Below are 24,507 nucleotides of genomic sequence, written 5' to 3' on the forward strand. Positions count from 1 at the left end.
CCAGCCCCCCACTACCCTTCCCAGCCCCTGGCAACCATCCTTCTGCTATCTCCATGGGTTCAATTGTTTTGGTTTTTAGATCCCACAAATAAGTGAGAACATGCGATGTTTGTCTTTCTGTGCCTGGCTTGTTTCACTTAACATAATGATCTCCAGTTCCATCTGTGCTGTGCAAATGACAGGATCTCATTCTTTGCTATGGCTGAATAGTACTCCATTGTGTATAAGTACATTTTCTTTATCCATTCATCTGTTGATGGACACTTAGGTCGCTTCTAAATCTTGGCTACTGTGACTGGTGCTGCAATAAACATGGGACTGCGATATCTCTTTGATATACTGACTTCCTTCCTTTCGGGTATATACCCAGCAGTCATCCCCTCAATTCTTTTTTTTTTTTTTTTTCTGAGACGGAGTCCCACTCCGTCGCCAGGCTGGAGTGCAATGGTGCAATCTCAGCTCACTGCAACCTCCGCCTCCCGGGTTCAAGCAATTCTCCTGCCTCAGCCTCCCGAGTAGCTGGGACTACAGGTGTGTGCCACCATGCCTGGCTAATTTTTTGTATTTTTAGTAGAGCGGGGTTTCACCGTGTTAGCCAGGATGGTCTCTATCTCCTGACCTCGTGATCCACCCGCCTTAGGATTACAGGCGTGAGCCACCGCACCTGGCCCATCCCCTCAATTCTTAAGACCAGCACCTAGCAGATAAGCAGGTACTGAATAACGAATTGTTGAATGAAATCAACATACAACAGATACGATATACAATGAAACATGTTTTCAGAACTTTGGAAATTCTATTTTGTGCATTCAAAATCTTTCTTCATTGCTTACAAATCTATCAGAAATGAATTTACAAAATTAATCCATTGCTATACCTGTGAAAAAGGAAAAATTAAAATTTCCTTAAAAACTCTATGTTGAGAATCAGTTCAGAATGCTACCAATGAAATTCTATTTGAGAACATCCCGAAAACAAAATAAAACTAAGAATACTCATTCTGGAGCCCGGGTACCCCAGTACCATCGATTCTGATTTGATTACTCTCAGGAGAGTGTCTGGCCACGTGGGTTTTAAAAATGCACCACAAGTCACCTTGACATGCATTTCTGGTTAGAATCAACTAATCTACACCATCATTGAAAGTGCAGTATAAGAACATTCCACGACAAGGCAAAATGCTAGATACTGTTGAATGTAAAATCTAGGAGTAGAGTCAGAAACTGAGAGGTATACACACCACGTTCCTAAGAGCAGTCCTCTGTCACAGGTGCCATGAAATGATCCTAGGAATGGGGGGAAATCTCAACAACAAAGTGACTCAGTCTTTCTTTCTGTCCTAGTCTTTTTAGAGACAAAATAAAATGTTCACTTAAGAAGTAAATGTCAGCAAAGCTTTAGAGAAAGAAAACCAACAAAAGTCTTAGGACCTATAAAGCACTCCCAATGCAGGCAGAAAGACACCAAAAATGTGGATAAAAGGGTTATCAGAAACAAAAACCGCCTTTCCAAATTATACCATCTCTTTCTCTAATTTGCTACTGGGTAAGATACTGCCTCATACATAATATATTTTTACCTGTTTAATGGTCCTGCCCATGCCTACCCTCATGTGAGTAATCCTAGCAACTGAACCTAATTTTTTCCTTTGTCTTTTTGAGAGCCAAAATATCCCCCCAAAAAAGCTACACAAGTTAAAAGGTGGAAGCAACCCAAATGTTCACTGAGGGATGAATGGATAAACAAAATGTGCATATCCATCCACACAATGGAATATTATTCTGCATTCGAAAGGAAGGAAATCCTGTCCCATGCTACAATATGGATGAACCTTGAAGACAATATGTTAAGTGAAATAAGCCACTCATAAAAGGACAAATACTGTATGATTCTACTTCAAGGAGGTATCGATAAAATGAGAGAGTTCCCTGACCCCCCTCACAGGACGTGCAACAGAGGTATGGCTCATCTGTTCAGCCACTGTGTGCACTCAAATCCCTTATGGGAGGGGGAGCACACAGACGGGCAGGTGCAGGATCCAGGGCGAACACTTTTGGGCTCCGGCCACACAGTAGTGTCTAGGAGTGGGTGCCTGTGACTCCGGAAACTCCACTGGGCTTGCTACAGTGCTCTTTTAGCTCTGCCGTCCATAGATGGCTTAAGTGTTAACCAGCTCAGTGCCTTCTTGGTGCCTGGGTTCTTGTCCGGAATTCAGAAAGAATCAGGTCACACATGGGCTTGAAGGATGGTGAATGCGGGGATTTTATTGAGTGGTGGAGGTGGCTCTCAGTGGGATGGATGGGGAGGAGGAAAGGAGATGGAATGCGAAGATGATCTTCCCCTGGAGTTTGGCCGTCCAGCGGCCAATCTCCTCTCCAATGGTCCCCAGCCGGACTCCTCTCCATGTTCAGATGCTCCTTCTCTTCTCTCCTTCTCTGCCACACCACTCTTCTGCTCATGGAGCCTGGGGTTTGGGGTTTATATAGTACAGGATAGGGGGCATGGCGGGCCAAAAGGCAACATTTGGGGGTGAAAACAGGAATGCTTGTTCTTATTTAGGGCCACAGGTTTCCAGGCTTGAGGGTTGGGCCTTTGCCAGAGAATCGCCCTCTTCTGCCCAGTATTTCCCGGTCTCCTGTCCATATCATCTAGAGTAGTCAAACCCAAAGAGGCAGAAAATAGAGGCCAGGCATGGTGGCTCATGCCTGTAATCCCAGCACTTTGGGAGACCAAGGGGGGCAGATCACTTGAGGTCAGGAGATCGAGACCAGGCTGGCCAACATGGTGAAACTCCATCTCTACTAAATATACAAAAATTAGCTGGGCGTGGTGGTGGACACCTGTAATCCCAGCTACTCAGGAGGCTGAGGCAGGAGAATCGCTTGAACCTGGAGGCAGAGGTTGCACTGAGCCAAGATCATGCCACTGCACTCCAATCTGGGCAACAAAGTGAGACTCTGTCTCAAAAAAAAGAAAGAAAGAAAATAGAATGGTGGTTGCCAGGGGCCAGGGGAAGGGGGAGTTGCTGTTTAATGGGTATAGTTTCTAGTTTTGCAAGATGAGAAGAGTTCTGGAGACTGTACAACAATGCAATGTACTCAACACAATTGAACTGTACACTAGGAAATGGTTAAGATGGTACATTTTATGTTATGTATATTTTACCACAATTAAAAATTTTTAAAATAAAAAACAAAAATTATCCAGCCCCACTCTTGTCCATGATGCCCTCTTGCTCTGACTCACCCTTTATTCAAACCTCCCACTCCCACCCTTTGCAACCTGGCTTTTGTTCCTGTGACTTTACAGAACTGCTCTCTAAAATCCAGCAGGTCTGTCTTCAGCTGCCACCCTTCCCCTTCTGTGACCTCTGCTCCTCCAGGCACTTTTTGCCCCATCTACCTGTTCGTCATCCTCAACTGGGGACCCCTGCCCAAGACTGTACCCTCTTTTCTTCTCCCACATTCGCTCCCCTGGAAGCTATCACCCACATAGCTGTCCACTCCCATTCTATACCTTCTGATCCTTATCTTTCCCCCGGTGCCATATCTCCTATTTCCAGGGGGCTAAAGGCAATCACCCATAGCATCTAATACATTGGTGCAAAAGTAACTGCAGTTTTTGCCATTACTTTCGACGGCAAAAACCGCAATTACTTTTGCACCAACTTAATAAAAAAGTAAAACCACTACCTGCTGGGCTTCATTACCTCTTTTCTTGGTAGAATTGCCTTGCTTTTACACAAATGTCCTTTTTGCACCAGTGTCTTAATTTACTTCACTTTTAAGACTACCTGCAACCATGCCTTCTGCTAATTAGGCATTTTAAGGACCAGAGCCCTCTCGTATGTGCAAGAATTTGCTGATGCTTATCTAATTCAGTGCTTATCTAATTCAAAGATCCTAAGAGGCTGCCCAGGGTGCAGATATTTGTTGTATTTCACTTGCAGAGTGCTGGCAAACACACAATATTTTAAAAATGTAAATAAGTTGCCAACATTTAAACGTCAGGAGATTTTACATAAAACTCCAGATTTCCAGATTCTCTTGAAAATTTAGAAGACTGGCAGCAGTGAATCCACAGTTCTTGATACAACTACCAGCTGTGGAAGTCACTTCTTTGATGGGGCACATGCTTGCTGATTTGCCACAGTCCCTACCACTCCTTACTGCCTCTCTAACTCTAAGGCTCCGTGTAGCTGCTGCTGATTGTTGAGCTTAAGCTGTGGCATTTCTCACACCTGCCTGTCTGCATGCCCTACTGGCCTAGATGCTCAATGCAAAACTGACTCAGTGCTTGTGTCTAAACTTAAGCTAAACCCGCGGTTTCAGACTGGCTTTCAGAAGAGGCCTGGGGTAGGGTCTTCGCTTTCTGCACCCCCTGCTCTCCACCCACCAGACACCCCTGAAACCTGCAAAACCTTTTCTCAGGATTCTCAGTGAGGGCAGCATCCAGCTCTGGGAGCTGTTTGGGTTTTTCTGCCTCTTCTTTGATTAAGGTCCAGCCGTTTGGTACAGTGAGGTGGTCAAAGAGTCAGCTCAATGACTTTCTAACAAGTGACCTGGATGAGTGACTTAACTTTGCTAAGATTCCTTTCTTTTGTGCAAAATGGTGGCTGGGTCCTAGGGGTGATGAGAGCAATGTCTTAATTACTGGTGTGCAGAAAGCACCGAGTTGCAGCCAGCCACAGCTGGCTCCTTTATTTCTCCTTTACTTTCTCCTATATTTCTCCTTTATTTCTTACTTTTGAATTTTAGAATGTCATTTCTCCAATTTTTATAAAATATTTCATTTCTTTTAGTATCTAAACTCCTCCCCCTTCCCTAATTTTATCTTCCTAATCTGCTTTTATCTCAATTTTTTAGTATAATACATCTGAGTTGAAAAATGCTTCTTTGCTTTTAACTCTATATTATAGCATTACATTCTTTTTCATCACTTTTTTTGTTGTTTTTGTTTTGTTTTTTAAAACGGAGTCTCACTCTGTCGCCCAGGCTGGAGTGCAGTGGTGTGATCTCGGCTCACTGCAACCTCCACTTCCTGGGTTCAAGTGATTCTCCTGCCTCAGTCTCTCAAGTAGCTGGGATTACAGGCATGCGCCACCACGCCTGGCTAATTTTTGTAGTTTTAGTAGAGACGGGGTTTCTCCATGTTGGCCAGGCTGGTCTCAAACTCCTGACCTCAAGTGATTCACCCACCTCGGCCTCCCAAAGTGCTGGGATTACAGACGTAAGCCACCATACCCCACCTTTCATCACTTTCCATTTAGTATTCTTACCTCATTCTTGGCATCTCTTTTCTTAGATCTTACGCATTGGCAAGTGGGGAGCTAGCAGCCAAGAAAGACAGAATAGAAATAACCTTGCAAGAGCAAGGGAAAGCCTATTCTTCCCTCCCACTCCCCTAGTGGGACCTCATTCTTAATGCCAGGTCACTAACCGACGTTTGCCCCAAGCTTTGAGAAGATCACAGGTCAATGCTCTCAAATATCAGCCACACTTAAACAGTGCCTTTTCTGTGCCAGGCACTGTTCTAAGGGCTCCCGCATATCATTTATTTAACCCTCACAAGAACCCCATGAGGCGGCGCTCTTATCTCTGTCTTTCAGATGCAGAAACTGAGGCGTGGTGCGGGTAAGTAGCTCCACACAGCCAGAGACGGAGAGCTGAGGCCCAACGGGCCTCTGGTGAGCAGTGGCTCCACGGGCTGGGCTCTTAACCACTCCACTAGTTCCCTTCGGTGAAGTGATGAGGACAAGTGCTTGTCTAGAGAGGGGGCAGGAATGCCACCTGTTGTTAGGATGAAAGGTGCTATGTCCCAGACCTATGAACCTCCATATTAACAAACACGCTTTAGCGAATGGTTTCCCCAGTAAAAGGCAAGAAGCAGTAAGAAGACAGCCACCCTGCAGTGTGGACCTGGGCTCTGGGGGCAGGCAGGGAGGCTCGCCAAGTGGTATGCAGCTCTCACGAAGCCCTGCCATGCTCCTCTGGATTTTGTGTCTCAGCACAATGACAAATTACCATGGCATGGACTCAGGGTCCCTAAATCCCTGGCGACCTCTTTTAAACTGTTATGTAAATTACCTCATTAACTCAGTCGAGGATTTTTTTTTTTTACATGGTTTTTCTTTTTTTTTCCCTGCTCTAATGTTTCACGAACATTCAGTGTTGGTTTTGGTTTTAATTTTTAAACTTCCTAATCTAATCACACCAGGAGCCAGAAGCTGTTTTTCCATATCAATGCTTTGATAAGAGACAAGAAAGCAAAAGCCATTTTTCTAGCCCCTGAAAACTTCTCCCCATTTCTTTCAGCTCTTTCAAATTTTAGACTTAACCACTCTGCATTTGCAATGCCATAAACTGTACCGGGACTCCCAGCACTGGGTCTCACTCAATATCTTTTTAATGGGCCTCGTGCCTCTGTTCTTTCCAAACAAAACACTTTTTCCCTTACATTAAAGCAGAACTGGTCGTTTTAGTCAAGTTCTTCTTCTTTAATACGAGGAAATGCAGAGAAGGTCCCTGAAAGGAATGAAGCCTTTTCTTAAAGCATTCCATTTCCACCTGCCAGGTCCAGAAGGCTTCACTCGTGTCTTGTATGCCAGAGTCATGTCACGCTCCTGCCGGCATCAACCTGAGGAGCTCTCCCTGGCCTCCTCTGCCAGCTGTTATCTGCCTGCATCAAACCTCACTGTCCTCATGTCATCTGCTCTGAGGATGAGGGCCAGCTTCACAGAACTCCGGAAATCACCAGGTCCTAGTCTCCAGTTGTATAAACTGCACTGCCCTGGGCTCCTAATTCCTTCAAGTTTGTTGTGTTGCATTCTTTTTTTTTTTTTTTTTTTTTTTTTTTTGACACAGAGTCTTGCTCTGTTGCCCAGGTTGGAGTGCAGTGGTGTGATCTCGGCTCACTGCAACCTCTGCCTCCCGGGTTCCAGCAATTCTCTTGCCTCAGCCTCCCGAGTTGCTGGGATTACAGGCATGTGCCACCACGCCTGGCTAATTTTGTATTTTTAGTAGAGATGGGGTTTCTCCAGGTAAGTCAGGCTGGTCTCAAACTCCCAACCTCAGGTGATCCGCCCACCTCGGCCTCCCAAAGTGCTGGGATTACAGGCGTGAGCCACCGCGCCCGGCCCTATGTTGTGTTGCATTCTTAACCGGACCAGATACACCTCCCTATAGGGAGCCCACAGTACAACCCCGTGCTCAAGGCCCACCTCTTCCCTCCTGTCTCTCCTCGACCCTGTGGGTCTTCTCTGTACCCTTCCACCTTGTGGCATTCCCCTGCTTCTAAGGGTAAGTGCTCCCTAACTGTTTGGGTGCTGGTTTGGAGGGCATAGAGAATTTGGGAGCTTTAAATTAGGCTGATGGCTGGACAAAATGAAGAATAACATTTCATGCCACGTGAAAATGATATGAAATCAACTTTCAGCACCCATAAATAAAACTCTGTTGGGACACAACCATGCTCATTCACTCACATATTTGTCTGTAGCTGCTTTCACACCACAATGGCTGCAAAGCCAAAGATATTTACTATCTGGTCCCTTATTGAAAAAGTGTACGAAAGGCCATTGAGGATCTCTTGAGGCCAAGAGTTTCAGACCAGCTTGGGCAAAAAAGAGACCTCATCTCTACAAAAATTTTAGGCCAGGCACAGTGGCTCATGCCTGTAATCTCAGCACTTCAGGAGGCCGAGGCGGGTGGATCACCTGAGGTCAGAAGTTTGAGACCAGCCTGACCAATATGGTGAAACCCGTCTCTACTAAAAATACAAAAATTAGCCAGGCGTGGTGGCGGGTGCCTGTAGCTCCAGCTACTCGGGTGGCTGAGATAGGAGAATTGCTTGAACCCGGGAGGTGGAGGTTGCAGTGAGCCAAGATCATGCCACTGCACTCCAGCCTGGGCGACAGAGCAAGACTCTGTCTCAAAAAAAAATTAGAAATTAGCCAGGCGTGGTGGCATGTGGCTGTAGTCCCAACTACTCAGGAGGCTGAGGCAGGAGGACTGCTTGGGCCCAGGAGGTTGAGGCTGCAGAGAGCTACGATCACACCACTGCCCTTCAGCCTGGACAACACAGTGAAACCCTGTCTCTAAAATAAAGAAATAAATAAATAAGTTTGGGGCTAGCATTCCTACTAAATTCACACACACCAGATTGTGCAGTATTCAAACATGTGAACTGAAATGGTCTGAAAAACATGTTCTTTCTAGCAGGTGGCAGTTTGGTTTGGAAACCACATTCAACACAAAGTCTTGCCTCCCTTGCTGGATGTCTTGGCAACACATCTGGGACTTGACCAAGCAAATTAAGGCCAGGGTCTTGTAATATTTTAGAGACACTATCAAGTTGTTGGCCATCCCTGAATGAGCTCTGAACCTTGTCTGAATTTCTTTGTGCTTTATTATGTTCCCATCTCTTGTGCTCTCAGTTGAGAGCCACAAGCAAAACAATAAAGTTTATTTTTGGAGTCTTAAAACCGTCTATTAACTTAGTTCCTCAGTGTTCCCCTGGCTCTCCTCTCACCTGAGCCTGATCCCTCCATCTTTAGCCACTCCTCATTCTACATTTCTTACTTTTCAAAGTACCCCACTTAAGACTTACCCACACTGTGCCACTTCTCCCTGCTTTTCAAAAATCGTCTAATGAGTTAATTAATCAACTAATAGCATCACTATAAGGAGACAAGCCCTACTATCTAACTTTCCAGATAGTATAAGCTTTTTTAAGGCCAGACACAGTGACTCATGCCTGTAATCCCAGCACTTTGGGAGGCTGAGGCAGGAGGATTGCTGGAGGCCAGGAGTTAAAGACCAGCCTGGGCAACAAAGAGAAACCCCGTCTCTATTTTTTAAAATTAAAAACTTTTTAAAAAGGAGAAAAATGAGTTTTTTAAAAATCGAGGTATAATTTACATGCAACTAAATATACAGACCTGAAGGTAGAGCATCAAGGAGTCTAACAATTGGGTGTTTCAAGAGTTACCTTTTTTTTTTTTCTTTCTTTCTTTGTTTTTTTTTTTTTTTTTTTTTGAGACAGAGTCTTGCTCTGTCACCTAGGCTGGAGTGCAGTGGCATGATCTTGGCTCACTGCAACCTCCGCCTCCCGGGTTCAAGCTATTCTCCTGCCTCAGCCTCTTAAGTAGCTGGGACTACAGGCACACACCACACCATGCCCGGCTAATTTTTGTATTTTTAGTAGAGACAAGGTTTCACCATGATAGCCAGGCTGGTCTCAAACCCCTGACCTCAAGTGATCTGGCCGCCTTGGCCTCCCAAAGTGCTGGGATTACAGGCATGAGCCACCATGCCTGGCCAAGAGTTACATTTTGGAGAGTGATTATAGCACTAGATGGGGGAGCCAGGACAGCATGTTTTATTAGAAGACTAGAAAATAACGTGGGAAGAGTGTCCAAGCCCTGGTTCTGACTCTCCCAACTGTGTGCCACTTCATCTCTCAGCCCTCCATTTCCTCAGCTGAAAAATAAGGAGGTTAGATCAAACGGCTTCTGAAAGCCCCCTTAGTCCTATTCTCTGTCATAAAATAGGATATGTATGCAAGCCAGTAGAGAAGTGGGGAGATGATGTCCTTCAACTCTGCCTAGGATGGGAGCAGCTCACTGCCTCATCCGTGGAGTTCATTCAACATGCAGTTCTTTTTCTTTTTCTTTTCTTTTGTTTTTTTTTTTTTTTTTTTTGAGACAGGGTCTCACTCTATTGCCCAGACTGGAGTGCAGTGGTACAATCATGGCTCACTGCAGCCTCAACTCCCTGGGCTCAAGCAATCCTCCTGCCTCAGCCTCCTGAGTAGCTAGGACTACAGGTGTGTGCCACCACACCTGGCTGATTTTTTTAAAATTTTTTTGTAGAGACAGGGTCTCACTATGTTGCCCAGGCTGAAAGGTTCTTGTTTGGACCAGAATTCAACAGACTATGGCCCAGCCCACAGTCATGGGATCCCCCTGACTGTTTCTGTTTGGCCCTTGAACTAAGAATGGTTTTTACATTTTAAATTGGTTGAAAAAATTAAATCAAAGAATATTATTTCATGCCACATGAAAATGATATGGAATCAACTTTCAGCGCCCATAGATAAAGTTTTGCTGGGACACAGCCGTGCTCGTTCACTCACATATTTGCCTGTAGCTGTTTACACACCACAATGGCTACAAAGCCAAAAATATTTACTAACTGGCCCTTTATTGAAAAAGTTTACCAACCCATAGTTAAGTCCTAATAAAGACTTCAGACCTGGGCACTATATACACAAGTAAATCAACATTCGAAGTAGAAAACGTTTTCACTTTTTAGCAATGAACAGAAATAGGGCTCTTTTTGTTTCCGTTAATACAGCAAGAAGAAAAATAATCCTACCAAAAAGACTAGGGAAAGCAGGGACACAAGTACAGTGAATGTCATTATGACCTTGCTCAGCCCTTCTTTCCAATAGTCTGGCAGAATTATCAGTCATAAAAGTGTTCATACCCTTTGACCTAATAATCCAACTCCTGGAAATCTATCCTAAGGAAATATTCAAAAGAACGAAAACACTGTGTCAGGATGTTCGATTCAGCATTTTTCTAACAAAATGCCAGAAACCATGTGAAGTGTTTTATCAGTAGGAAATGAATCAGCAGAATATGCCTCCTTAACGCGATTAAATACTATATGCACAGATCATAGACAGGAAGACCAGATACAGGAAAAAGTGATGCCACCAGAAAAGACTACATAAAAACTAATCTTGATGAAGTCTGGAAAAGACCATGGATATGCAATTAATACTCAGGTACAGGATTATAGATAATACAGTTTAGAAAAAATCTTCTTTCTTTTTTTAATTGACAATAATTATACATATTTATGGGGCACATAGTGATATTTCAATACATATAATGTATAGTGATCAAATCAGGGTAATTATTTTCAATCCTTTAACAAATCTCTCCCTCTTCCTCAAAATGTCTCATTTCTAAGGACCCTTGAATCAGCTTTGATAATTCCACACACACTGTCATTAGCCCTTTTATAGGAAAAGGCCTTTGCAGATGAAGACAACACATAGAACACAGGAAGGGAACTTCTAGGAACACACTGCTTATAAGTAGGGCAAATAATCATTACCAGTACTTTTGTCCAAATCAATTCAAACCTATAATCTCCACTTCAGAAAAAGTGAATTCATAGTTTTCATAACCCTTAAGGAATTAACAGGTTATTAAGAAAAAAAGAGGAATTGTTCTTGAATATAAAAGTTAGGCTCGGCTGGGTGCAGTAGCTCACGCCCATAATCCCAGCACCTTGGGAGGCCGAGGCAGGAGGATCACCCTAAGTCAGGAATTCCAGACTAGCCTGGCCAAGGTGGTGAAACCCCACCTCAAATAAAATACAAAAAATTAGCCAGGCATAGTAGCGCATGCCTGTACTCTCGTCTACTCGGCAGGAGAATCGCTTGAACCTGGGAGGCGGAGGTTGCAGTGAGCCGAGATGGTGTCACTGCACTCCAGCCTGGGCGACAAGAGCAAAACTCTGTCTCAAAAAGAAAAAAAAAAAAAAAAAGGCTCACTCTAGTCATCCATCCACTGCGGCTATCAATATCTTTAGGCTGTGACCCTATTTCAAGGCATTATTTTTTACTAGAGGACTCTTTACTTTCCTGTTTTTCTATTTAATCCAAGCATTGTAACTACTGGCCTATAAGTCAAATTTAAATGAAAAAAATGAGTAGCATTTCAATGCTTTCTATCAAAATTGTTAATTGTTTTCACAGGCAATGTAGGCAAATGTATTTTGTTCATAGCATTCTTGCAAAAATGTGCTGACTTGGAAAAAAGTCTACAAAAGAAATATGCCAATACGGGATGGGGGAATCCTACAAAAGAAATGTACCAGCTTATAAAAACATAAATAAATACATAAAATTCTACAAAAGAAATATGTTGACTAGGAGAAAAAAAACGTCCATAAAACACTATCGGCCAGGCACGGCGGCTCATGCCTGCAATCTCAGCACTTTGGGAGGCTGAGGCGGGTAGATCACTTGACGTTGGGGGTTCGAGACCAGCCTGACCAACATGGAGAAACCCCGTCTCTACTAAAAATACACAAAATTAGCCGGGTGTGGTGGCACATGCCTGTAATCTCAGCTACTTGGGAGGCTGAGGCAGGAGAATCACTTGAACCTGGGAGACGGAGGTTGCAGTGAGCCTAGATCACACCACTGCACTCCAACCTGGGCAACAAGAGTGAAACTCCGTCTCAAAAAACAAAAGAAAACCAAAAAACACTATCATGCTATATGTTTTGATATTTGTATGCCACTCAGTAGAGCCTTGCACAGTGGTCACATTCTTATCTCTGGCACAGCCTTTTTTGGAGACCTGTGGAAGACAGTGCTGCACAAGTGGGAGGGCACAAGTTCATATATCACATACTTCTTGGAAACTATGAAGCACAACTTAAATTTAAGGCAACATACTTTTCTTTCCCTTTAGAAAAAGGACTTTTTAAAAAATTAAGGAGAAAAAAGTAAAGAAATTGTTGCCTGGAAACAACCCAAATGTCCACCAGCTGATGAATGGATAAACAAAATGTGGTCTATCCATACAATGGAATATTATTTGGCCATTAAAAGGAATGAAGTACTGATACATGCTACAATGTGGATGTAGCAAAAAAACATTATGCTAGAAGAAAGGAGACAGACCAGGCATGGTGGCTCACGCCTGTAATCCCAGCACTTCAGGAGGCCAAGGTGGGCAGATCACCTGAGGTCAGGAGTTCGAGACCAGTGTGGCCAATGAAACCCCGTCTCTACTAAAAATACAAAAATCAGCCAGGCGTGGTAGTGGGTGCCTGTAATCCCAGCTACTCAGGAGGCTGAGGCAGGAGAATCGCTTAAACCCAGGAGGTGAAGGTTGCAGTGAGCCGAGATCATGCCACTGCACTCCAGCCTGGGCAACAGAGTGAGACTATCTCAAAAAAAGAAAAAAGAAAGAAAGAAGCCAGACACAAAAGACCACAAATCATATGGTTCCATTTACATGAAATGTCCATAATGGGCAAACCTATAGACAGAAAGTAGATTAGTGGTTGCCAGGGGCTGGCGGGAAGTAGGGATGGTGACAGCTAATGGGTACAGGGTTTCTACAGGAGGTGATGAAAATGTCCTAAAATTGCGGTGATGGTTGCACAACTCTGTGAATGCACTAAAAAAATCAGTGAATTGGGCTGGGCGCGGTGGCTCACGCCTGTAATCCCAGCACTTTGGAAGGCCGAGGCGGGCAGATCACGAGGTCAGGAGATCGAGACTATCCCGGCTAACACAGTGAAACCCCATCTCTACTAAAAATACAAAAAAAAATAGCCGGCAGGCGCCTGTAGTCCCAGCTACTTGGGAGGCTGAGGCAGGAGAATGGCGTGAACCTGGGAGGCGGAGCTTGCAGTGAGCCGAGATTTCGCCACTGCACCCCAGCCTGGGCAACAGAGCGAGACTCCATCTCAAAAAAAAATAAAAAATAAAATCAGTGAATTGTACACTACTAATAGACAAATTATATGATGAATTATATCTCAATAAAGTTGTTTTCAAAATTTTTCAAAACAAGCTTTGCTGCTGTGTTTAAGATTCATGAAAATCATCAAATCATCAATATTTTTATATCTACTGTAAAGAAAAACAAATTTTACTTTTTAAATTGAGACGGAGTCTCACTATGTTGCCCAGCTGGTCTCCGACTCCTGGGCTCAAGCAATCCTCCCACCTCAGCCTCCCAAGCAGCTGGGACTACAGGCACATTACACCACATCCAGCACTAAGAAAAACAAATCTTTTTTACCCAGGCTGGAGTGCAGTGGCACCATCATGGCTCACTGCAGCCTCAACCTCTTGGGCTCAGGTGATCGTCCCGCTTCAGCCTCCCACGTGGCTGGGACCACAGGCATAAGCCACCATGCCAGGCTAATTTTTGTATTTTTTGTAGAGGCAGGGTCTCCCCATGTTGCCAAGGCTGGTCTTGAATTCCTGGGCTCAAGCAATCTGCCGGCCACAGCCTCCCAAAGTGCTGGTGTGAGCCAGTGCGACTGGCCAAGAAAAATCTTAAATCAGACTTATATCTATCAAATTTTTAACTATATTGAGTACAATGCTCTTTTTAAAAACTTAGTACAATTATCACTGAATCTTTCTCAATAGATATAATTTTAGGACATTAATTTTTCACAAACCATTTTTTGTCATGTAGGCAATTACTTGAACAAGGTTTCATAGAATCTGAAGACACCTGAAAGCTACAGAATTGCTAACATTCATGAAGAAAAAAAGTTCTTATATAGTATGTGTAAGGAAAAATGTTAGTGACTTAGAGAACAATGGCTTTTTATGCAGAGAAAGGAGGAAACTATATTCACTTTGAAGCCTTTCCTTTTTAAATTTCATTCTGGCTAGGAAGCTTTCTATTCCTTAGAAGGTTTATATTCATCTTTAAAGGAAAAGCTCATATTTCTGGTCTTACTCTTTCTTGAGTTAAGAAGGCATTTTTCTAAAGAATTCTTGCCGGGCGTGGCGACTCACGCCTGTAATCCCAGCACTTTGGGAGGCCGAGGCGGGCAGATCATGAGGTCAGGAGATAGAGACCATCCTGGCTAACACTGTGAAACCCCATCTCTACTAAAAATACAAAAAATTAGCCGGGCGTGGTGGCGGGCGCCTGTAGTCCCAGCTACTCAGGAGGCTGAGGCAGGAGAATGGCATGAACCCGGGAGACGGAGCTTGCAGTGAGCCAAAATCGTGCCACTGCACTCCAGCCTGGGCGACAGAGCGAGACTCTGTCTCAAAAAAAAAAAAAAAAAAAAAAAAAAAAAGAATTCTTATAACTTCACAGGATTCTAAGGGATTCTTATAATTTCACGAAAATGACACTGAACACTCACAATTCCTGAGCTCCCTCTCTGCATCCGGTCCCCTTAGCAATCTGCCTTCCCCTTTTGTCACATTTCTTCCCCTTGTTTTGAGGCCCTAGGAGGGCAGGGCTGGTATCTGTCCTGGTCACTATTATATCTGCACATGGCACAGAGTGGGCACTCAAGATACATTTATTAAATTGAATTAAAGGCTTTAGTTTGTTTTAAACAATAAGTTATTCTTATATAATATGCTAATTTATGAAAAAGTTCCACAGAAATTAGAATTAACCTTATGGGGAGTGGAAAGATCAGCAAATATCAAATGGCGAGCCATCTCCCCACACTGGGGCTGCCAGGGAACAGAGAAATACGCTTCTGAGGTGCACAACTGCCCTCCTACTCGGAAGTTCATTTGTGAGTCACTAAGACCAGGCAAACAGACATTAAACAGGGAACCGGTTCAAATGTAATGGAGAGAACTGTGGATTCAAAAGAACTGAGTGTGAATCAGTCCAAGTCCCAGTCCAAGTTCATCTCCAGGAGCGTCGGTAACTCACAAAACAGCCCAATGAACAGGGAGTCACGCAGATCAAATGCGGAGGGGCATTCAGTGTGTTCTACTGAGGCCAGCCCAAGGGACAAGCTTACTAGGGAGAAGAATGCCCAGAGCAGAGGGTCAGTGAGGGCAGGGGAGATGGGAAGAGAGAGAATCAGGGCCCTCCGAGGATGCTGGAAGGGGCAGGGGGAGTCTCCACCACCCAGAGTGCTGGGCACCTGCAGTCACATGAGCGACATCCAACATCTTGTAAAATAAAGAATATGGGAAACTTACTTAATATTGAATTTTCAGTTTTGAAAACAGTTCTTCTTATTCCCAGTCTCATTGTTCCTCCCAAATTGCCAGGGTTGTGCTCGGGCATATCAATCACCTTAGAAAACAAAACAAGTCCAGTATTGCCATCTTGTAAAAATGTCATTTCCCAAATTTCAAGCTTTACGTTTAAAGGAATGATCATTGGGTAAGCATGGTCCCTAAACTATAACATTTGATCAGTCTTTCCAACGATCATGTTCAAATACAGGCATGACATAGACACACCGCACATTGTACTTCCTTTCCATCTGCTTCTCATCTTTCATTTAAATCACTTATAAAACAATGTATCAGGAGCATCTTGATGATGTCCCTCCTGCCATTACTCAAACCATCAGTTCCAAGTAGTCCTCACACTTCAAGATCTGGATTGCTGAGGCCTCCCACTTCGGTGTTCACATCTTTCATGATAACCCTCTTCCCACTGCCCAGTGCATTCCCTAAAGATTTTCCATAAGCAAATCTATCAGTACTTGTACTGTGGAAAGGTATACCAAAAGAACCTATTTATAGAAAACCATTAGAGGGATTCCAAAAAAAGAGAAAGAAAGAAAGAAAGAGAAAAGGAAAAGAAAAGAAAGAAAGAAAGAAGAAAAGAAAAGGAAAAGAAAAGAAAAGAAAGAAAGAAGTATCATCCAGTCTAGCACACTCTGTAGGTCGGAAACTTAAGTGGCACCCTTGATCGCTCCCTCTCCCTCATAGCCACTCTGTCAAGTCCTGTGGATTTATCCCCTCCAGAATTCCCGCATCCATCCACTTCTCTCCAGCCTTCTCCCAGGCTACAGCAATGGCTCACTGACTGGCCACTCAACATTCCCATGGCCCCAGCACACCCTACCTACTGCAGGCAGAGTGGTCTATTCACACAGCAAATCTTAGTGCGGCATTTTTCCTGCTTGAAACCCTTGACCTCATGGTATCAGGCCAGCCTAACCGTCCAGCCTTATCTTATATTCCCTGCCCCTCTCACCCTGAGTGCTGGTTCTTTGAGTTTTTCAACTGCATCTCCTTTCCTCCCGCCGTGGTGACTTGGCCCACGCTGTGCCCTCTGCCTGGACAATCTCCTCCCATTCCTCTGCCCTCTTTTCCTAAATGAAACCATGCTTAACCCTGAAATCTTAGCTCCACTATCCAACATCAGCCACTCCAGGAGCTGGTATTTCTGGGAGCCATAGCTGAGTCAGGGTCCTCTCTCTGTGCCCTCACAGAACGAGGTTCTTCCCCATCCCTGCCTTTCTCTCAGTTTGTGTCTGGCGAGTGCTTTGTGGGAGAGACAGTCAATCTTTGAGAGCCGGAGTGGCTTTATATTTATGATCACAATCGCACTGCAGAAATTGAGAAACAGGTGATTTTTATGAAAAGCCTATCCTGGTGAGTCTCGTAATTCATCTGTTTTCTCAGTTCTGTTCACTACGATCTCATGGTTTCATCTCATCTTCTTTTTTAAAGTTGTTAGAACAGACTACAGTTGGGTGAGTCGACCTGTTCTAATGGAATTGCTTGAGCTTCCCTCTCATAAAACCTTTCATTTGTTGTTGTTGTTGTTTTCCCATACTGTAATTGCCACAATTTGCTCTACAGGAATCTTTGACAACTGGAATTTTCTGAGGTAAAAAATTCCCAACAAAATGTCTGATCTTATCAGTGCCCCAGAACTTTCCGAGCCATCTGAACACAGTGTCCCAAGCTTGCTCCAAGAGTTACTTCAGGGAAAGGGTGGAGAAGAAACTCGATGACCTCCCTTGTTAGATGCACTGCTCAATTCTCAAGTGCTCTTGGCCTTGGCATCTTGTTCCTATCTTTGGTTAGCTAATTATGGCTAGGTTAAGTATTACTGGAGTGAGGTGAGATAGGGCATTCACTTCTGGCCGATGAAGCTGAGTTGCACATAGATGCCTGGCCTCTCTATGTATTCTCTAAATCAGGTAAGACTGCACCACCTGCCACAGATTCAGAAGTCCTACGTGTATTCAGAGCCTCAACTTCCATTTAAGTTTCAGACAACCTGAACCATCTAGGCAGACTACAGGGATAACCTCCCCTAATTTCTTGATAGAAGTGCACTACGACTCTTCAGTCTTCCTCACTGCGTTGGGTCCCAATACCCAATACCCAAGAAGAGTCTTTACATGTAGTTTGTTCAGTTACTGGCAAGGTTGGTATTCAAGAAATATTCTGGTATGAAGCATTGAGATTAGAGTAAAATTAGCCAACTAAGAACAGGAGGCCAGGTGCAGTGGCTCACACCTGCAATCCCAACACTTTGGGAGACCAAGGCAGACAGATCACTTGAGCCAGAAGTTCGAGACCAGCCTGGACAATATGGTCTCTACAAAAAATACAAAAATTAGCTGGGTGTGGTGGCGCAGGCTGCAGTCCCAGCTATTCAGGAGGCTGAGGTGGAAAGATTGCTAGAGCCTAGGAGGCGGAGGTTGCAGTGAGCTATGATCACACCACTGCACTCCAGCCTGGACGACAGAGCAAGACCTTGTCTCAAAAATGTAAACAAAAGAAAAGAAAAAGAACAGGAAATCTGCCTTACTGCTTACTTGGGATGAACTTGACAAACACTTGAAGACCAGAAAATATTTCCAAAAGTCAAGTGTAGGGGTGGGAGGTGGGGAGAGAAGGAAAATGCAGTGGGCATAGGGGCTGCCTAAGAGCATTAAAAACTCCTTCAACAAAGCGGGAGAAGTCTAAAAAGTCCTCAAAGAATACTATGAGATTATTTAGCAACATGGAGACAAACACCGAGAAAGAGCTAGAAGAAGCTAAAGAGGGGTACAGAGGGAGTGAGGATTAATGACTTTGTCATTATAGGCTTTTCAGAACTGTTGGCTTTTTAAACTTTGCACATCGTATTTTACTAATGAAAATACAAGTTTAAGTCATCAAGAGTAAAATGTAGTATTTAGGCCTTACACTAGGGTATTAGTTCACATTATCCCTGCTGTTTTCAGAAGTAATAAACGCTACCTTCTCCTGAAATGATAGCACAGAAAGAAAATCCAAGGTATAAATGCCACTGTGATCCTCTGATTAAAACATGCTAGCGTAGGAACCAGTGGAGAAGGCAAAAAATGCTAGAGAAGAGGTGGGAAGCAGGTGAAAATAGGTCTCCAGTACCAAATGTTGCCCTGAACATCAGTGAAAGGAGAAAAGCAGGGAGAGAATTGACAGGCAAGTCGCTGATGGAGGGAGGGAACAGGAAGGTTCTGTGTGGGCCTAGCTTAGGAGATCTCATCTGGGAATCACCATCACATACTTAGGCAAAGAACGCTGCCAGGCACCAGCTGGTGGAACCCCAACACTCAGGAAGCAGAAGGTCAGGGCAAGGCAGAGACTATGGTGCCCAAGCCTGACACACCAGCTGCCTTGCAGAGTTATCAGATGATCCTACAAGCTGGATCCTACAAGATGATGATGGCTGGCTGCCTCTTGGGTTATAAGCAACCTGATTCAGCAGCAAAAATTAACAAAAATGTCTTTGTTCCTTGCATTCCTTCCACTAAAAGCCTGAGAGACAGGAGAACATCACAGTTTCAAAACGTATCTATTTTATTGTTACTGGGGTGGTTAAAGAAAATAATCTCAAATATGCTTTAGATTTAACACCAACATTTCCAAAATACTCTAGATTTTTGCATCTGAAAGGAAAACGCATCTTCCATTGCAAAAGGATTGCCTTTGCTTCCTCTAATTCAGCCTAAATACTGGCTGTCATCTGATCCCCAGATTTGTCCTCTCTTGGAACTGAGCCATATAGTATGAGAAAAATAAAAAAGGATCAATAAGTGATAAAGCTTTAGGAGATGTAAAATCAGCATGTAAGGATAAATATGGCACTAATTAACCTTTACTGATGTTTTCTGCAGCCCATAATAAAAGTGTAATGAGTTCAAGACTTTACAGCATCCCAAGTGCCTTAAACAACAAAGTCTACAGGAGTTAGGCTCTCTTAGCAACAGTGAAATTCCTGACTGGACCTACCTGACCTACCCTGGTAAGTCCAGCTTTCCTTTTGTTCCTCATCGCTGAATATTTCACCTGGAGACAAAGGGAAAGCCTACTCACCAGCAGCTATTTCTATTTCCAGACTCTTAGGCAACACACAGCAATTTCCTCTAGCATTTTTTTTTCCACTTTGTAGCATCGGGGTTTCATCATGTTGCCCAGGCTGGTCTTGAATTCCTGGGCTGAAGCAATCCGCCCACCTCAGCCTCCCAAAGTGCTGGGATTATAGGCATGAGCCACCACGCCCGGCCTCCTCTAGTATTCTTTACAAGTATTCTCCAATTCATTCCTTTCCTACTGCTCATTAGGTTTTCAAGCCTGATTCTGATTTTGATTCTAAGTCATATTCAAATTGTACATAAAGTATCAAGCAGTTTTACATCAGCATTACTTTCCCTAATGTTGGGTTGCACTGCTAGCTCCAGCAGCCTCCATCACTACAGACTAAACCTAAACTCTTCTGGGTGGCTCTCAGGTCCTACCTCACACAGGAGCCCAGACTAGCCATGCCCTCCTCATGTATTCAAACCTGTAGCTTCTACATCAGCTAGCTGGGGCCATTGTCAATGGCACCTCCACTCTCCTACCCACCACCATACTACACACAGACCACCTCCTTCTCTACTTTTCCCAAGATACCTTCTCCCTCCCATTCCTCATGCTTTAGGGGCCCCCTCCAGTTCCCCTTACTGCCTCATAATTAATGCCATTGTTATGCTCAGCCTACCAAATAAATAACCTATACATTATCAATTCATTTTCAGTAACTCATAGTAGGAGACTGAATAACGCCTCCCCTACCCTAAAGATATCCGCATCCTAGTCCCTGAAACCTATGAATCTGTGGCAAAAGGGACTTTGCAGATGTGATTAAGTTGAGGTTCTTTTTTTTTTTTTGAGACAGGGTCTCACTCTGTCTCCAAGGCTGGGGGGCAGTGGCATGATCACAGCTCATTACAGCCTCTGACTCCTGGCTTCAAGTGATCCTCCCACCTCAGTCTTCCAAGTAGCTGGGGCCACAGGTGCATGCCACCATGCCCGGCTAATTTTTTGGTATTTTTTTGTAGAGATGGGGTTTCGCCATGTTGCCCAGGCTGGTCTGGAACTCCTGGCTTCAAATGATCCTCCAGCCTTGGCCTCCCAAAGTGCTGGGATTACAGGAATTAGCCACCATGCCCAGCCTGTAAATTGAGGCTCTTGAGAAGGGAAGATTCTGGATTATCAGGGTGGGCCCAGTGTAACCACAAAGGCTCTTAAAACAGGAAGGCAGGAGGGTCAGGGTCAGAAAAGGGGATATGACCACAAAGCAGAGATCAGAGAGACTGGAAGATGCTATGCTGCTGGCTTTGAAGATGGAGGATGGCCGTGGGCAAGTGGCCTCTAGAAGCTGGAAAAAGCAAGGAAATGGATTCTCTCCTACACCCTCCAGAAGGAACACTGCCCTGCCAACCCACTTTATATCTCTGACTTCCAGAAGAAATGTATATGTGTTTCAAGCCACTGTGTTTGTGGTAATTTGTTACAACAGCCATAGGAATCTAATACCGTTATTTACTACAAACAGCTTTAACTTCCTCTATTATTTCATAAATGCATCTCCTCTCATAAATTAAGTGTAGGCTCATCAAGCACAAGGATTAGATCTTTTTATTTTCCATCTCCACTGAGGAGTTCGACACAGTGTCAAGTTCAGATCAAGTACTCAATAATGGAATCTCTCAGTGTTTTTTTTTTTTTTTTTTTTTTTTTTAGACGGAGTCTCGTTCTGTCGCCCAGGCTGGAGTGCAGTGGCACGATCTCGGCTCACTGCAAGCTCCGCCTCCCGGGTTCACGCCATTCTCCTGCCTCAGCCTCCTGAGTAGCTGGGACTACAGGCGCCCGCCACCACGCCCAGCTAATTTTTTTTTTTTTTTTGTATTTTTAGTAGAGACGGGGTTTCACCGTGTTAGCCAGGATGGTCTCGATCTCCTGACCCTGTGAACCACACGCCTCAGCCTCCCAAAGTGCTAGGATTACAGGCATGAGCCACTGCACCCGGCCTGGAATCTCACAGTGTTTTAAGTGTATTAAAAACTAACAGAGGAGACTAAGGGATGGGTCAGTGGGCCACAGAGTAGCAGAGGGGTGTCTGAGATACTCATGGATGTCCCAAGTTGCAGGTGAGTCTCTTCAGCAGACGGGAAGGGAGGGGTGGTGCCCTACTCAGAGGCCGAGTACACACTATGCCCAGTCCTGCCTGACAGAGTCCTGCCTCTAACCTGAAGCAGTTTATTTCCCATTTCTGGCTTCCAACCTGTGCTGCTGTGTCACCAAGTAGTGTGAGAATGGAATCTACAATGAGGAAATCAATGAGCAGTCCCATAAGTACGTATGTATTTTTCCAGTCTTTTAAACTTGTTTTTTTCCCCACCAGTAAAAGAAAGCTGCTATGGTTTGAATGCATTCCCCAAAGTTGATGTGTTGCACGCTTAATCCTCAGTGCAACAGTGTTGAGAGGTGGAACTTTTAAGAAGCAATTAAGTTATAAGGGCTCTGCCCCCATGAATGGATTAATGCCATTATCATTGGAATGGATTAGTTATCATGGGAATGGGTTCCTGGTAAAAGGATGAGTTCAGTCCCCTTCCCTCTCTCTCACCCATGTGATGCCTTCTACCACATGATGACACAGCAAGAAGGCCCTCACCAGATGCCAGCACCTTGATCTGGGACTTCCCAGCCACCCTCCAGAACTGTGAGGAAATAAATTTATCTTCTTTATAAATTAGCCAGTCTCAGGTACTCTGTTATAGCAGTGCAAAACAGACAAAGGCCTATATCATTTTCATCAGGAAAAGAACTTTCTTACACCTCAGAAAAAGAACCTTCTTATACCTCCAGATGTAAACATAACACTTAAGTGTGATACTACCTGTGGTCCTAATGTTAACATACAATGGTTGTCCTCAGAGAAGCCCTTCTCCTGGGAGGGGCATGTGGCACGGTGGTTGAGGGTGCAGGCTGGGCCTGAACTTGAATCCCAGCTCTACTACTGACCAGCAGTGTGACCTTGAGCAGGTCCTTGGATGTCTCTACAGACTGGGGGGACCAACAGCATCCACTTCATAAAGTTGCAGCAAGGATTTAAGGAGGCCGTGGGAGTTGGGTGCCTAGGTCAGCACACTGCCCATAGTAAAGATACGCACTCAAGAAGCACAGGCTATGGTCAGGAGACCTCTGGGAACTCAACTGCTGAAGGTGAGCACAGGCTGACCCAAAAGACAGTGAGCCTCACAGCCCAGGCAAAGGTTGGAAGTGAACTTTGTCTGAAGGTCCAGGGAAGGTAGACACCAGGTCAGGTGACAAGCAACCTATACTTTCTGGGAAAGCAGCATTTGAGTATTCAAGGTCTCTTTTAAACTTCAGGATCAAAGATAACAAGAACCCATGGATAGCATTTCACACCCATTTTGTTTTGCAGGGACCAGGTACTAACACTGTACCCTCTTCCTGAAGGTGCTTTTCAAGACATTCCATGCTGTCACCTTCAAGCAGAATAACCCACAGAAGCCTGTGGTGCCCAGAGCTCTTAAAATATGTTACTCTTGGCTTTCCTAGGAAAAATTAAGCCTGTCCAAAGATCAAACAATTGAACAGTGAGGTGATAAATAACCTTTGCCTCTCCATTTTTCCATTACCACCCTTGTGCCTGTCGTTTCCCCTCTTCTCTAGTTTCAAAACGCACTCTTGTGAACACACCCTGTAATTATCACTTGTCTCCATATATTTTTAGTTAATGTTTCACAAGAGTATCTATTGGATTTTTCATGCTTCCAAGTGCAAGTTTACCCTCATGCTTTTAAGTCTATGGGTAACGAGAAAAATAAGAGACAAGAGATGTGACTGGTAGAAGTGAGCAAGTAAAAACTTAAGAAGCCGCACAGGCTGTTTTTCAAGTTCAAGTTTTGCTAGCATTTGCTACAAGTATAAATTCTGACAATAGGTAGCATTGGGCCCATTCTTTTTTTTTTTTTTTTTTTTGAGACAAAGTTTCGCTCTTATTGCCCAGGCTGGAGTGTAATGGCAGGATCTCAGCTCAACGCAACTTCCACCTCCCGGGTTCAAGCAATTCTCCTGCCTCAGTTTCCCGAGTAGCTGGAATTACAAACATGCACCACCACGCCTGGCTAATTTTTGTATTTTTAGTAGAGATGGGGTTTCTCCATGTTGGTCAGGCTGGTCTCGAACTCCTGACCTCAGGTGATCCGCCCACCTCGGCCTCCCAAAGTGCTGGGATTATAGGCGTGAACCACCGTGCCCGGCCGCATTGGGCTGATTCTAATCAGAAGTTGTCCCTTGAAAGAAGAGATTTGTAGCCTAGAAGACTATTAACCAATACTGCTCCAAAAGTTTTTCTTAGAGATAATTTTTATATATACATACACACGTCATATGTAATATATGGGTGTATTATATAGAACATGTTATCTTTCATCCTATATCGTTACTAAGATGACGTATAGTTATTAAAATCATTTCTTCAATACAGATGCAAAAAATAGGCCAGGTGCAGTGGCTCACGCCTGTAATCCCAGCAGTTTGGGAGACTGAGGCGGGCAGATCATTTGAGCCCAGGAGTTGGAGACCATCCTGGGCAACATGGCAAAACCCATGTTGTATTTTTCTACAAGAAATACAAAAAATATATATATATGTATCCGGGCATGGTGGCAC

The 24,507-nt window shown here is 44.2% G+C and overlaps 1 protein-coding gene across 11 annotated transcripts in view; it reads right to left on the reverse strand.

Moving 5' to 3' along the window:
- Window positions 1–24,507, reverse strand: part of CTPS2 (CTP synthase 2) — a 130,679-nt gene that overhangs the window by 43,265 nt on the left and 62,907 nt on the right. For all 11 annotated transcript variants that reach the window (XM_063804168.1, XM_063804170.1, XM_063804169.1 and 8 more), the window contains one exon: window positions 15,739–15,835. In XM_063804168.1, coding sequence (XP_063660238.1) covers window positions 15,739–15,835 — 97 coding nt within the window. The remainder of the gene's footprint in view (window positions 1–15,738; window positions 15,836–24,507) is intronic.

The sequence above is a fragment of the Pan troglodytes genome, chromosome X (assembly GCF_028858775.2).
Source record: "Pan troglodytes isolate AG18354 chromosome X, NHGRI_mPanTro3-v2.0_pri, whole genome shotgun sequence".
Classification (NCBI taxonomy): domain Eukaryota; kingdom Metazoa; phylum Chordata; class Mammalia; order Primates; family Hominidae; genus Pan; species Pan troglodytes.